At 37.2% G+C, this 14,288-nt stretch overlaps 1 protein-coding gene across 1 annotated transcript; it reads left to right on the top strand.

Annotated features, from left to right (window-relative positions):
- The first annotated feature begins 4,458 nt into the window (after positions 1–4,458).
- Positions 4,459–6,809, top strand: LOC136806748 (actin, non-muscle 6.2). Its single transcript, XM_067063338.1, has 2 exons — positions 4,459–4,962; positions 5,697–6,809. The coding sequence occupies exons 1-2, from the start codon at positions 4,708–4,710 to the stop codon at positions 6,570–6,572; spliced, it is 1,131 nt and encodes a 376-aa protein (XP_066919439.1). The 5' UTR covers positions 4,459–4,707; the 3' UTR covers positions 6,573–6,809.
- Positions 6,810–14,288: the final 7,479 nt, after the last annotated feature.

Here is a 14,288-nt window from a genome sequence, read left to right as displayed (position 1 = left end):
TTAAAACTTGAAAACTTAAAATGAGACAAAATGACTGATTGCTAACGTGCAGTAGCCAGAATATCAACCAACCAAATTTTGTCATTTAATTCCCGAGACAGCTCTTCGATTTTTTAAAGGCCTTGTTTATACACTAAAGTGAAAATAATTCCGCACATGTAAATGGGTCAGTGTTTGAGGTCCAGCAAAATTTCCGGGAAGTAGCCTATCCGGCGGTGCGCGTATAGATCTTTTTCTTGGGAAGTTGATCTTCAAATTAGTTTTCAAGGTTGGCTTGGCTCAAATTTTTTCATCTATGGCTCAAATTTTGGGCAATTTCTAATAGTTTTTGAAAATGTTAATTTCATTAAAAAGCGCCAGGTTATTTTTTCATAAATCCCGTTTGCGGAGCATTATTTTGCTTGTGAGTCAAGTAAACGATATAGCGCTTTCGCAGCATTAATCTTTGATACGCATTTCCAGACGGTGTCAATCGAACAACGTCGAACAAAAATCAAAATCAAACCAATCGAATGTAATCGAACGCGATCAAATGATGCGGCAATCACAAATATCTTCATTTTGCTTCCTCGTTGGATCTAAAAAGTGAGTCGGTCGGTCAGTCGGTAGTAAAGATTTTTGGGTTTTCTTAAAATTGGTCTGTGAGGCGGTAAAAGGGAGTTAACTGACGTTAACTGAGGTGGCAGGAGGCCAAATCGCGTATATGTTTTGCGTGGTTTCAGATTATGAAGTTTAAACACTATGACCTTTGACACATAATGGCACGTGTAATGATAAAAAATGTTAAAATGCTGCGAATACGCTAGAAATCGTTCACAAAAATCAGTAATAATAAAATTTTCATCAAAACAAAAAGTCCGACGAATTTACCGACTCACCAACTAAATTTTCCTCAATTTTTAGGAGTCAGTCGGGCGACGCGAAACGAAGATATTTGTGATTGCCGCCTAATTGCGATTCGATTGTCGAACGTAATCAAATCTCAATCAAACAGCCGATTCCTGGGTAATATTCAATTGTGTTATTGCGTTCGAGTAAGGTTAGATTGGTTTGATTGATAGTTGACTATGTTCGATTGGTTCGATTGATTGTCAATCACATATGAGAATGATTTAGATATTTGAACATGATATCAATGATAATTTTATAAGTCTCTCCTGAAAATTTCACAAAAATTCATCAAGAGGAAAAGAAGTTATGATTTTAAAAGGAGTTCTTTACTTACCGTTTTTCTGCTATGTTTCCTTATGAGAACCAGATGTTTACCTACCGTTTTTTTACGGAGGAGAGTGAATTTTCCGTGGTCGCTTAAATCAAAACAATGGAAAATTGGATTGACGCGTGCGCAGTCGACACTCCTAAACGGTGTATTTTCGATTTCGTTCGATTAAGATTATGTTCGATGAGTTTGATTGCGATTAAATTAAATTGGATCACTCTGTTAGGACTTTTTAGCGTGGGCGCCCGAGCGCTTAAGTACCGTACCAAAGCAAATAAAATCTAATACAATTGAATCAATCGAACGTAATTGAATAGACCTTTTTTCAAAGAGGCCACCCTGTTGAATAATTATGTAGTCCAGCAGAAAAACAATGCTAAAACCATGCATAATTATTACAATATGCATGATGATACAAAATTAAATTAAATTTTCAACTTTTAATTTAACTTTTGATTTAACTTTACACCATTTTAGTTTGCCTAGAACGTCAATATTATTAATTACTACTCATGACTTAAGCCTGAGGCTCAAACTTCTCATTACTACTTTGCCTCCACGTATCTTGGCATTCTCAGAACATTTTGTTTAGCCTTATGCTTGTTACTCTTAATCTCGATAACCTAGGCTTTGTCCTCAACCAAACATACTTAGATTTTTTTAGAATCTTTAACATATTTATTATTGAATAAACATACAAACATTTTTTATTATTAAACCAATTTCATTTATCTTATTTTTGTTAATGCTTTTATATGTAGGGAGAACAAACATTTATGTTGTTAACTACTGAAATATATAGATAGATAGATACAGTAATTATGCATGGCTCTATCATTGTTTTTATGGCTGGACTACATAATTATTCAACAGGACGTCCTCTTTGAAAAAAGGTATATTCAATCGAACGTAATCAAAGCAATCAAACGGCAAATCCTGGGGGAGAAGACAAACCGTGGACCCCCGATATGGACCCCCAATATGGACCACCAATATGGACCCCTAATGGACCCCCTCAAAAACGGCAAGAAATACCAAAAACAGCTCTGAACAACCCTAGTTTGAAATAATTTATGCCTATTTGCACTTCCAACATCACATTGATTACGATAAGTCTTTTTAAGATTTATTCCGAGTTATTCCGAGTTATTCGAACTTAGCGTTCTGCTGAGTTTGATTTTTTACTTGAGCTGCTCTGCTCAGTCCAAATAATTATGGATATACTCAAGAACAATGTTTTTTGGCTTAACAAACCATAGATTGAGACATGAAGAGCCGAGTTACAACTCAAGTAACTCGAACTTTCATAATATTACCCATATCGTTTGCCTCTGAAAAAAGATTTAGTGGATGATACCTATATAAAAAGTCCCTCCTATGATAATAAACTTTTATTTTCAGAGGAAGTTATACTAGCAACTCGAACACTCCTAAATGTAACTCTTCAATGTAACTCGGGCCTCATGTGCCATCAATCTAAAACCAGTATCTGAGAGAGCTCATTAGCTTCTGACTGACGTCATTTTATATCCGCTTACACTACCAGCATCACATTGGGTATAGTTCTATTTTTTTGTGATTTTGTCTTAACAGATGTCATATTTAAAGAATTCAATATTATTTTGATTAGCAAATGTCATTTTGTCATGAAAATAACAATAAACTATCTGGTCAAGCTCATCACTCTAAAACAACCCTCTCTGAGAAGTCACAAGTTTCTGATTGGTGTCTTTTTATATCCATTCACACTATCTACATCACTTTCGGTATAATAAATATTTTTAATGTTTTTGTCTTAAGAGACGTCATATTTTATGATTCTGTCAATATTTTTCTCAAATATCAACATTGTGTCAACATTTCAACAATAGAACAAATCACCCTGAACGAACTGAATTTATGTCTAAATAACAGAATGTATCATGTAACTCTATAACTGTTGTAATATGTTTATATGAGGATTTTTCATATACGAGTTGCGAGTTGCGAGTTACGAGTTACGAGTTGCATTTAGAACCACGTATACAATCATGGTCGTAGTATTTTAGAAAAAAGACTTGTTTTTAATTTGCAACTCGCACTTTTAATTTGCAACTCGCACTTTTAATTTGCAACTCGCACTTTTAATTTAATTTTGTGTGTTAAAATGCAACTCGTAACTCGCAACTCGCGATTTGATTTTGTTAAAATGCAACTCGTAACTTGTAACTCTTGAAAAGTAACTCGCAACTCGTGGTTCTAAATGCAACTCGTAACTCGTAACTCGCAACTCGCATCTTATCATATCACGTTTATATTATATAGGACGACTAATATAACACAAATAGCTACCTATTTAATGTTGGGAAATACCCACAATGCTTTTCTCGCCATTTTAAGGGGGTCCATTAGGGGTCCATATTGGTGGTCCATATTGGGGTCCATATTGGGGGTCCATATCAGGGGTCCACGGTTTGTCTTCTCCCCAAATCCTTGGTAATATTCCATTGCGATTCGATTGCGTTTGACAATTGAATTGTAACTATTCGATTGGGTTCAATTGCGTTCAATTGATTCGGCGTTCGATTCTTTCGATTGACACCGTCTGGGCATTTTGGCAGGACGCTGGTATGACTAACTGTCCAACTCGTTTCCAAGTCGTTTCCATGGCGTTTCCCTGCCGTTTTCCCTCGTTTCCCTGCCGTTTCCTGGGCGTTTCACGTTTTAGTAACTACGGGTCATTTTTTCTTAACAATTTTTTGAACATGCTTGAAATTGAGGTACTTCCACTAACTGTCATGTTCTGAAAACTGGGTCTCTTTTTTTGGTTTAGCAGCTTTTGTATCAAATCTATATGATCGAAGAAAACACTGAATAGTTCAATTTACAAATCAATACCTACAATCCCAACAATATTGATTTCGAGCCCCCTATAAAGATATTGAAAAAACTTTCCCGCGTAAAAAGTTCACGATACGTCATTAATTTCGCCATTTTAAAAATGGTAGCCAAACTTGTAAACAAAAAAGTGGAAGGGCGCGCCATAGAAAAGCAAGGATGATGTTTTATATTTCCTATAGTTAAATCGGGAGTTAAATTCGTATCATAGTGCATGTAAGATTCCCAAAAATTAAGATTTGAATGTGTAATCATGAATTTAAATATTGTTTTGGACTAGAAATTGGCCTTTTAAGGATTTTCGTGGAAGTTTTTCATTGCCCATATAATTCATCTCGTTTGCTTATTCGTCGGTTCCTTTTAGGTTCCATATATGGTCATACGCGACAACGTCAACACGCTTGCATTGTTCCTGTTATTTTTGCCATATATGGAAATTTCATTCATACCACAGGTGCGTCACAAAGGGGCGTTCACGTATTCAATGAAGATTTAAAAATCAGAGGCTGCACCTCAAGTTCCACAATTCACTTCCAGTTTGCAGTTAGCTGACAGAACAACCTATTTCACGAAATTCATTACTTTTCTCTTTAACTTCTAAATTTAACAAAATGGCCGATGATGATGTTGCTGCTCTCGTCGTAGACAATGGATCTGGTATGTGCAAAGCTGGATTTGCTGGAGATGATGCTCCAAGAGCTGTCTTCCCCTCCATCGTTGGACGTCCTCGTCATCAAGGTGTCATGGTTGGTATGGGACAAAAAGACTCGTATGTTGGAGATGAAGCCCAATCCAAAAGAGGTATCCTCACCTTGAAATACCCCATTGAGCACGGAATCGTCACCAACTGGGATGATATGGAAAAGGTGAGGGCAGTTTGTTGCTTCGCATTATTTTATCATTGCATTAGCATAAACAAATATTTATAGCCCATATTTTTAAATCTGTGAACTAGGAACAGCCCAAGGGACTTTTTTTCAAACATTTTCTCTTCTACTGGTTCTTGTCCAGGAAATGAGTTTTGTGACAAATTTTACGCTGAGAAAAGCTTTTGCTGGGATAGTATTAAGATAGTGAAAAAGATTAAAGTGGGGGTATTATTAAATACTATGTATGATAATTGTGGTTTTTTTTTGTTTATTGGTACCTATAAAACTTTCAGATCCATTTAATAGTCGAGGGGAAATGGTGGTATTTTAAAGGTTGAATATCACAATTGCTAGTATTAGATGTTTAAGTTCTTCAGCCAGTTCCCTCTACTATTCGGGACCTCAGTAAGTTTGGGAAATCTTTCTAAATGTGCGCTTTAACTGTCGCATGCGAAACATTTCAATTAATGCAGATCGTTATAGGCTATGTATAGTCACACGCTTAATTTCAGCCATGCTGGGAGAAACTTAGTTTCAGTAGCTAGGCTCAGTTTTTCTTTGAACTGGAAAAGCTGTGGGCAAATGGGAAATAACACCCTTTCGCATTGTATTCTACATTAAATTTTTGCGTAAAGCAGTCCTTGCGTTTTGAACTTCTTTCTGGGAAAATCAGAAATAGTTGTAGTTCATCAATTAGAAACTATTTAATTTCTACTTTTTCCTCTACCTAGATCTGGCATCACACTTTCTACAATGAACTACGTGTTGCACCAGAAGAACACCCTGTTCTCCTTACTGAAGCTCCATTGAATCCAAAAGCTAACAGAGAAAAGATGACCCAGATCATGTTCGAAACCTTCAACTCTCCAGCCATGTATGTTGCCATTCAAGCTGTATTGTCATTGTATGCTTCTGGACGTACCACTGGTATTGTTTTGGATTCTGGAGATGGTGTTTCTCACACAGTCCCAATCTATGAAGGTTACGCTCTTCCCCACGCCATCATCCGTCTTGATTTGGCTGGTCGTGATTTGACCGACTACTTGATGAAAATCTTGACCGAACGTGGATACTCCTTCACCACCACTGCTGAACGTGAAATTGTCCGTGACATCAAAGAGAAATTGTGCTATGTTGCCTTAGATTTCGAACAAGAAATGCAAACTGCTGCCTCAAGCTCTAGCTTGGAGAAATCATACGAATTGCCTGATGGACAAGTCATTACCATTGGAAACGAACGATTCCGATGCCCAGAAACCCTCTTCCAACCTGCCTTCATTGGTATGGAATCTGCAGGTATCCATGAAACAACTTACAACTCCATCATGAAATGTGATGTTGATATTCGTAAAGACTTATATGCTAACACTGTATTATCTGGTGGTACGACTATGTTCCCAGGTATTGCTGACCGTATGCAAAAGGAAATCTCTGCCCTCGCTCCACCAACCATGAAAATCAAGATCATTGCTCCACCAGAAAGAAAATACTCTGTCTGGATTGGAGGATCCATCTTGGCCTCGCTCTCCACTTTCCAACAGATGTGGATCTCCAAACAAGAATATGACGAATCTGGTCCATCAATTGTCCACAGAAAATGCTTCTAAATTATTTGGGAATGGTAAACTTCGAACTCCAAAAATTTACATTCAAACTATTGGGCTTTTCGAAATCTTAACTAGATTTAACTTGGGAGACTTACTTCAAATTTTTGGAATATCTTTTTCTAACTATTTTCCATGTTTTATGTTAGTTTTACGTTTTGTAATAAGGTTTGTTCTGTGAATAAAAGAAAATTTGTAATTGTAAAAAAAACATTGAAAAAATAATACAAAACATTGAAATTAATTTTGTCTTTATTTTACTGAGATCTAATTGGACAAACCGAAAAATTAACAGTGAGTTCGTCCTTTATTGATTGTGATCTTGGAGGGAATGAGTGAGAAATTGCCGGGAAGAAAATTTGAGTGCATTAGGCGAAAATGAAAAAATAATGGACTAGGGGTTCTTATTTTCTAATTCGTACCTCAAACGAAAATATCATATTCATTTCAATACCAATCGTATATTTATAAAAACCGTATCCTGGCGAACCATCCGCAAATCCAAAGCATTTACTCCAGATACCAAACGATGCAATTTGTGTCTTGCCGAGAAATTCGAGATCGCGAACTATCCTGGCAAGAACTTACTGAATAAGAGATCAGAAATTATTGCCAAATGTAGACACAGACGAAAATTTCAGCTTGATATCTTTGAACCACCTGATGACGTTCAAATGTGACGTCATAAATATTTTTTGAAGACAACATATTGTATTTTATTTTCTAACGTTATCTCATTTCACTGAAGATTGGTGCCTGTGTATCAGGGGGGATCGGGTTCAATAATCCCATGGAGGTAATAAGAAATAGATGGAGAATAAATGACTCGGTAATGGCCTAAGTTATCGTTAAATTCTTTTATATTTTCATTCAAATCGGTTTTCTTTGATTTACTATCATTGGAAGCAAAAAAATCCGAAATGTAAATTTATAAGAACAGAAGTGAGAATGTTATCCTAATTGAAATAAACATTTTATGCAAAAAGTTCTTGTTCAAACGCGATACAAAAATAATTTTCTCGTAGTAAGGTTACAATAGTTCTATGATTTCATATTGATGTATTTTTGGTCAAACATATTGCTAATTTTGAGAGTTTCAGCACATTTTCCTTGAAAATTTCTTCGTTAGAAATCTTTACGTCTAAAAGGGAGGGGGCTTTCAAATTCTGATGGATGATTAATTTAAAGGTTACCTAATCGTAATATAGATTTTTTTTAAAATTTATCGATGATTTTATGAGAGGAGGCCCTTAAAAATATAGGATTTTGTGCTTGTTCCGGCAAGCTTTTTCTCATTTTGATCAACAAAGCTATCTCACAATAGAGCTGTTAAAAATCCAACACTTTTTTATTCAGTTTTTTATGAACTTAAATATTCCCATGAGCCAGTGCACACAAAATTAATCACTTTTTCCCATTGCAACCAAGGAGCCGTTTGCTTCCGATGATTAGGTACAATGAAATAAAAGTCATTTATTCTCCATCTATTTCTTATTACCTCCATGATAATCCGAAATGATAAGCCGTCGTCGAACATAGAGGTCGTCGTCGCCGCGCATAGAGGCCGTGGTCGGACATAGAGGTCGTCGCCGGACATAGAGGTCGTGGTCGGACATAGAAGTCGTCGTCGTTCATAGAGGTCTCAGCCCAATTTTTTTCGGTCTTTATTTTATAAGTTCTGGTCTGGAAATTTGACAACACAGTCTTCAAAATAACACCTTATCGTATTTGTGTATAGCAAAGTCACGGCAGAACGTCGTCTTCGATAACATAGAGGTCTTGGCCGGACATAGAGGTCGTCGTCGAACATAGAGGTCTTGGCCGGACATAGAGGTCGTCGTCGAACATAGAGGTCTTGGCCGGACATAGAGGTCTTGGCCGGACATAGAGGTCTTGGCCGGACATAGAGGTCGTCGTCGAACATAGAGGTCTTGGCCGGACATAGAGGTCGTCGTCGAACATAGAGGTCGTCGTCGAACATAGAGGTCTTGGCCGGACATAGAGGTCTTGGCCGGACATAGAAGTCGCCGTCGAACAACGGGATCATTAGCCTGGAGGTCACTTAGAGTTTTTTGATAGACTGGATGACGCAGATAAGTGGCCATTCTGATTTTTATTCTGCCCAGCCAGACTCTAAAGTCATCTGGAAGATTTCAGATGTTTTGGAAATTAATCAATGATCAATGAATGGGGTGATGATTTTTTTTTCAATATAAGTCATTGTAGGCATTTCTGTTGGTTCTTCGCTTTGTTTTTAGCCAAGCAAGCTCGACGCTCGCTAATGCTTCTTACTCGATGTCTTGAAATTGCCGTCGAGCGCGAAGTAAGAAGCAAGCGAGCGTCGAGCTTGCTTGCCTACTTCGTTTTCAACTCTAAAAAGTTTTTTTGTTATTTTGAAATTTTGGTCAAAATGGCGTTTGCGTCAATAGCTCCTAGTCTACAAAATTTTAAAAAAGCAATTCCATTTTTCGCTAAGGATTTTTCAAAATCCAGGGGGCAAAAGATTTTCAAACTTAAAATAGTTGAAAAGCACAATTTTGAATTTTTCGACAATTTTTCAATTTAAATGGACAGTAAAGGCATCTTTCGAATCATTGCAAGGCTCTCTTCTAAAATTGTGCCCGAGTTTTTTTTATTGCTGAGGAAAAAAAGTTGCTAATTTGGATTTGAGGCGTCAGGATTACTAAGCAAATTGCTTAATTTTTTTGGGCCATTTTGAGGCCTGAGCCCTTAGCAACCCGGTTGCTTATAAAAAATGTGTACCGCAAGTATTTTTCTAGATCAATCCGCTGTTTTTCCTGGGCTTACCAATAAGTTGATTTACAAAATTTTAGTTCAGCCACCTATTTCCTATTTGTTGAAATAGGAAAGCACCCTGGAAATTCAGTTTAAATTTAAATTAAGGCAAAATATACCGAAAAACGGTTCTAGGTGATATTTAGTACTAAACGGACCAGTTTGTAAAATTTTCCGAAACTATTGTACCTTTTAATAAGTTTTAATTTTCAAAAGTAATTTTCAGTCCTGAGACGTAAAATCTAAGGCTAAGCAAATTTAAACATTACGGAGATAATCAGAACAGAAACTCGCCCGAAGATTATCTCCGTAACTATTTAGATCTGGTATACATCCTCTACACTAAAAACCAATTGTTCCAAATTTACGGAAGCGACGGATAGAAATGTATGAGAAAGTGCCGCCTGATGGATCGAAATGATGTTTTCGGTACCGTAGAAAACGCACATCAAGTTTTCCTTGGCGCTCGCTCCCCTGGTATATAGAATTTAAAGGTACATGCACACCAACCTCGATCCCTGCGTATTGTCAGCTTTTTGATTCTTACTGATAGCGCTAGATAATACCCTGGCATTGGCTGGTTTTCGAACGCGAAAGATTACGTAATTCAAAAACAAAACGTCAGATTTCATTCGTTCTTCTTTTTTGAAGTCGTTGCATTGCAGTCTAACTTTGTAACGTCAGAATATTTTATGACGTATTGTTTTGAGAAGTTCCCCCTCTGAGAGGGGGAACTCGCATCAGCCAACACCAGGGTATTCTCTGGCGTCAATCAGTAACGTAAATAAAGCCTGGGATACACGGGGACGAGGTTGCATGCACACGATAGCAAAACTGCTTCGCTCATGTATATTCGCTTCGCGAAAACCACCCTGAGCAAGAACCACCCCGCCAGATAAACCGCCTTCGTTGATGCGAGCCGCCCCGGCGAATTCTATGTTCGACGACGACCTCTATGTCCCTATGTCCGGCCAAGACCTCTATGTCCGGCCAAGACCTCTATGTCCGGCCAAGACCTCTATGTTCGACGACGACCTCTATGTTCGACGACGACCTCTATGTCCGGCCAAGACCTTTATGTTCGACGACGACCTTTATGTTCGACGACGACCTCTATGTCCGGCCAAGACCTCTATGTTCGACGGCGACCTCTATGTCCGGCCGAGACCTCTATGTTCGACGACGACCTCTTTGTCCGGCCAAGACCTCTATGTTCGACGACGACCTCTATGTCCGGCCAAGACCTCTATGTTATCGAAGAAGACGACGTTCTGTCGTGACTTTGCTATACACAAATACGATAAGGTGTTATTTTGAAGACTGTGTTGTCAAATTTCCAGACCAGAACTTATAAAATAAAGACCGAAAAAATTGGGCTGAGACCTCTATGAACGACGACGACTTCTATGTCCGACCACGACCTCTATGTCCGGCGACGACCTCTATGTCCGACCACGGCCTCTATGCACGGCGACGACGACCTCTATGTTCGACGACGGCTTATCATTTCGGATTATTGAACCCGATCCCCCCTGATACCTGTGCACCATGAAACTCTGAGTTTGAAACAAAGATATTTTGTCAACTCTTTATTATAAAAACATCCTATAAACATTTTACAAATAGACAAAGCATAACGTACAAGAGCAGCCGCTTGCAGATTTTTTTGAAATATCTGTTTTTTTTTCCAGGATAGTAAATTTTATGGATAAATCTAGGAGAGACTTTCCTCAAAACACCCAGGTAAAATCTAGGGGTCGTCTTAAAAACATCTGTTCTTAAAATCCAGGAGCACATTTTAAGGAAAAACACATTCAATTTTCCAGCGGACAATCTGTTCAAAAAATCCAGGAGCTAAAGTTGTGAAAAACACAACCAGATGCCAGATTTTTTTTTCAGGAAGCTTCATAATTTTCTTAAAAGGTCTCATTTTCTAGGTGCATTTTAACTTTCTTAGAGAATAGCTGTTAAATTTTTCCAGGAGCATAATATTTCTAGAGAACAGATATATATTTTCCAGGAGTCCCATTTTTTCCTAGAACAGATGATATAATCCAGGCCCGGGAATCCAGGATACAGAACAGATGGTATTTTCCAGGAGAAAGGGACCTCAAGAACAGATATTTCCTACTTCCTAGCCGGTGGCTGCTCTTGAAAGCTTGTAAGGGTCTGGGAGTGAAAATGGGAATTTTTTTCAAATTTTCGTTCTGACAGGGTCAACTTTTCAATCTGTCAAGGTCAGTACCCCCCCCCTCTGTGAAGCCAGTGTTTGTTGGAAATCCTTTACACGATAACCCTCTGCCGTGTAAAATTTAGGAGTTTGGTAGTCTAGCAAGCTAGACGACTAATTCAGACATATTAGAAATAAAGCAAAAAAGTAAATTTTAGTCGTCTAGAAACCTTTGTGCACTAACTCCCAACAAAAAAAAAGTGTCAATATCGCAATTAAAATTTTTTCCTGCTCAAAAAAAGTTCTTGAAAATAAAATGTGTGTGGATTTGTGTGTTAAAAATGTTTCATTTGAGTTGATTTTATTTTGAGAGTTTGTTGTTGCTTGATAAATTGTTTTTTCGCTACGCAAGTTTCTGCGTAGCTAGGCCCGGTATCTATAAGGCTGGAACACAGGATTCTTCCAGTCGTTTATACAAACTAAATCCCGTATCATTATTTGTGTTTATTGCCCCCGCAGGAGCGTAGCGACGAGGAGGCACTCATAGTTTCACGCATAGATATTGGACTGGAATCTCGAAATTTTGTTGCGCTTTGTCGCCCACGCATCCCCGTAGTTAGTCTCTTCCGTAAATGTTCGGTTTTTTTTCCGGGACGGTAATAGTATACATATTTTCATATTACGTTATATGCTATTACCATTATTACATATTACAATTTTAGTTTTGATTTAGCTTTGAAAAGCTGAAGCGAGTGTTATAAATGCAAATCAAAACAGTGTATGATATAACACGAATTACAATATTACTTGTGCAAATCAAAACAAACAAAATGGCAGACTGGTTATGATGATGAGCTGATTCATTGACTGGAAAAAGTGTTTTGTTTGTCAAATTTTGTTTCTTGTCTTTGAAACTGAATACTAAATATTGTAATTTAGTCAGAAGTTCACTTCAGCAATGATTTCAATTCTTTTTCCGGAATCTTTAAAGAAATTTGCTCAAGTTTTCAAATGTACATTTGATGTTTTTGTTCAATCTCTAATTTATCTTTTTGTCTTTTATTTTATTAATAACCGTTATTGTTTATAGAGCTTCTCAATCTTTAAATACCATCATATTGTCGTAACTCGAGTCCTTCTTAACTTAGTAAAACAAGATACCGGTAAAGTACAAAAAGGTTGAATGTATGCGTAAAGTTGAATCAGAGATTTGGGAAAAGAGGATAAGAAACGCCGCTGCCGCTCGCTGTTTTCCTATTCTTTCCCTTTGAATTCGGCACCCTTTGAAGAAGCAAGGCTGTAGAATAGTTGAGCAAGAAGGAAGGCCGAAACAAAATGGCGTTACGTACAGGTTAACCAATGTTCAAGAAAAAAGTCCTTGAATAAAGCTTTCCAGTGAGTTCTTTGTGAAAAAGAGACTGGGGAGTGAATCTTTGATCTTCTGGGGGTTTCCCCTGAGAAAATCGAGGAAAATCATTCTATATTCTGGGAGTAAAGATGGCGGACATGAGGCATGCTTGAAATTTTGAAAATTTGGGACCAATTTCTTTCTGGCTTGTATTGCTCTGAATGAATTTTTTGTGTTGCAGACATAATTTTATGGGTAGTAGGAAGGTTGATTGTGACCGCCTATGCCTTAGTTTTCCTGGGCACTCTCTAAAACTTCTTGGCATTTTGATTTAAGATGGGCAAAATCGATTGATAATTTTGTTGTTTTTTTTTACTTTTAGATGGAAAAAATAGTGTAATCTTAGAAAAACTTCCTCCATGGTAATGGACTTGAGATTCAGTAAGTATACTTGATTTCCTCTGTGGTACTTTTAGCTTTATCTAGGGAAACCATTGACTTTTGGGTTGGAAATTTCAAGTTTCGGCTAACAAAAACATTGTAAAGTTCAAATAACCTCGACATGTGATATTTATAAAGTCTGACTATTGATGGGCCATGATTTTGACCGGTCAGTGGATTGACTCACAAGGCTTGGACAATTTTGCAGCCAAAACATAATTTCATCGGTGAACTTTACAGTCTGTGTTAGGGTAATTCATGCAGATTATTGCTTATACAAAAACAAAAAAGCCCTAGTTCTACAGTAGATTTTCATTTTATATATTTTCAGGGCTAGTTATCGTCATTTTCTCTATGAAATATTGTTTATAACAACACTACCCAGAAAAACCATTCCACAGAAAGTTAAGTATGGGCCATTTGCCATCCAAGCACTGGTGCAATGAAGTAAAGATTGACTCAGGATGACTCAACATTTTTGCATTTTGACCGTCACGTTAAGGCATGGAAAAGTCTGCTAAAAATGAAATTAAACCTGCAGAACCTATATTACGTGCATTATTTAGCTTGACCAAAACAGAATGGAATAATAAATATATGCAGATGATGTTAATACTTTGTAAATGTTTTCTGGACAACCGTGGATATGAACAGTTGAACCTGGTTGAGCACCGCCTACATATCCTTTGAAATTGGACATATACTTGGAAAATGTTCTCTGGAAAAAGTGGATTTCCATATATGTATTATGTAAATTTGATCAGTCTGGAGAATTTTTATCGAATCTGTATTTATTTGGATGTTTGTTTTGTATCCAGGTTGTCCCTGGCTATTATTATTATTATTATTATTAATTTATTTGTTAATGCAGGTCAGGTTCTATATACAAAATTATATACATATATTATATACAATTCCATATACATTGGCAGTAAAAACTGATGTGGACCTGCAGGCTAAAAAA

This window comes from Clytia hemisphaerica, unplaced genomic scaffold (assembly GCF_902728285.1).
Source record: "Clytia hemisphaerica strain Z4C2 unplaced genomic scaffold, Clytia hemisphaerica genome assembly, whole genome shotgun sequence".
Classification (NCBI taxonomy): Eukaryota; Metazoa; Cnidaria; class Hydrozoa; order Leptothecata; family Clytiidae; genus Clytia; species Clytia hemisphaerica.
This window is presented reverse-complemented; position numbering and strand designations above follow the sequence as displayed.

Excerpts from the sequence above, each read along its gene's own strand:
- LOC136806748 (XM_067063338.1), top strand. The coding sequence starts at position 4,708 with ATGGCCGATGATGATGTTGCTGCTCTCGTCGTAGACAATGGATCTGGT. Across the intron at positions 4,963-5,696 it reads ACTGGGATGATATGGAAAAG|ATCTGGCATCACACTTTCTA; the intron begins GTGAGGGCAGTT and ends TCCTCTACCTAG.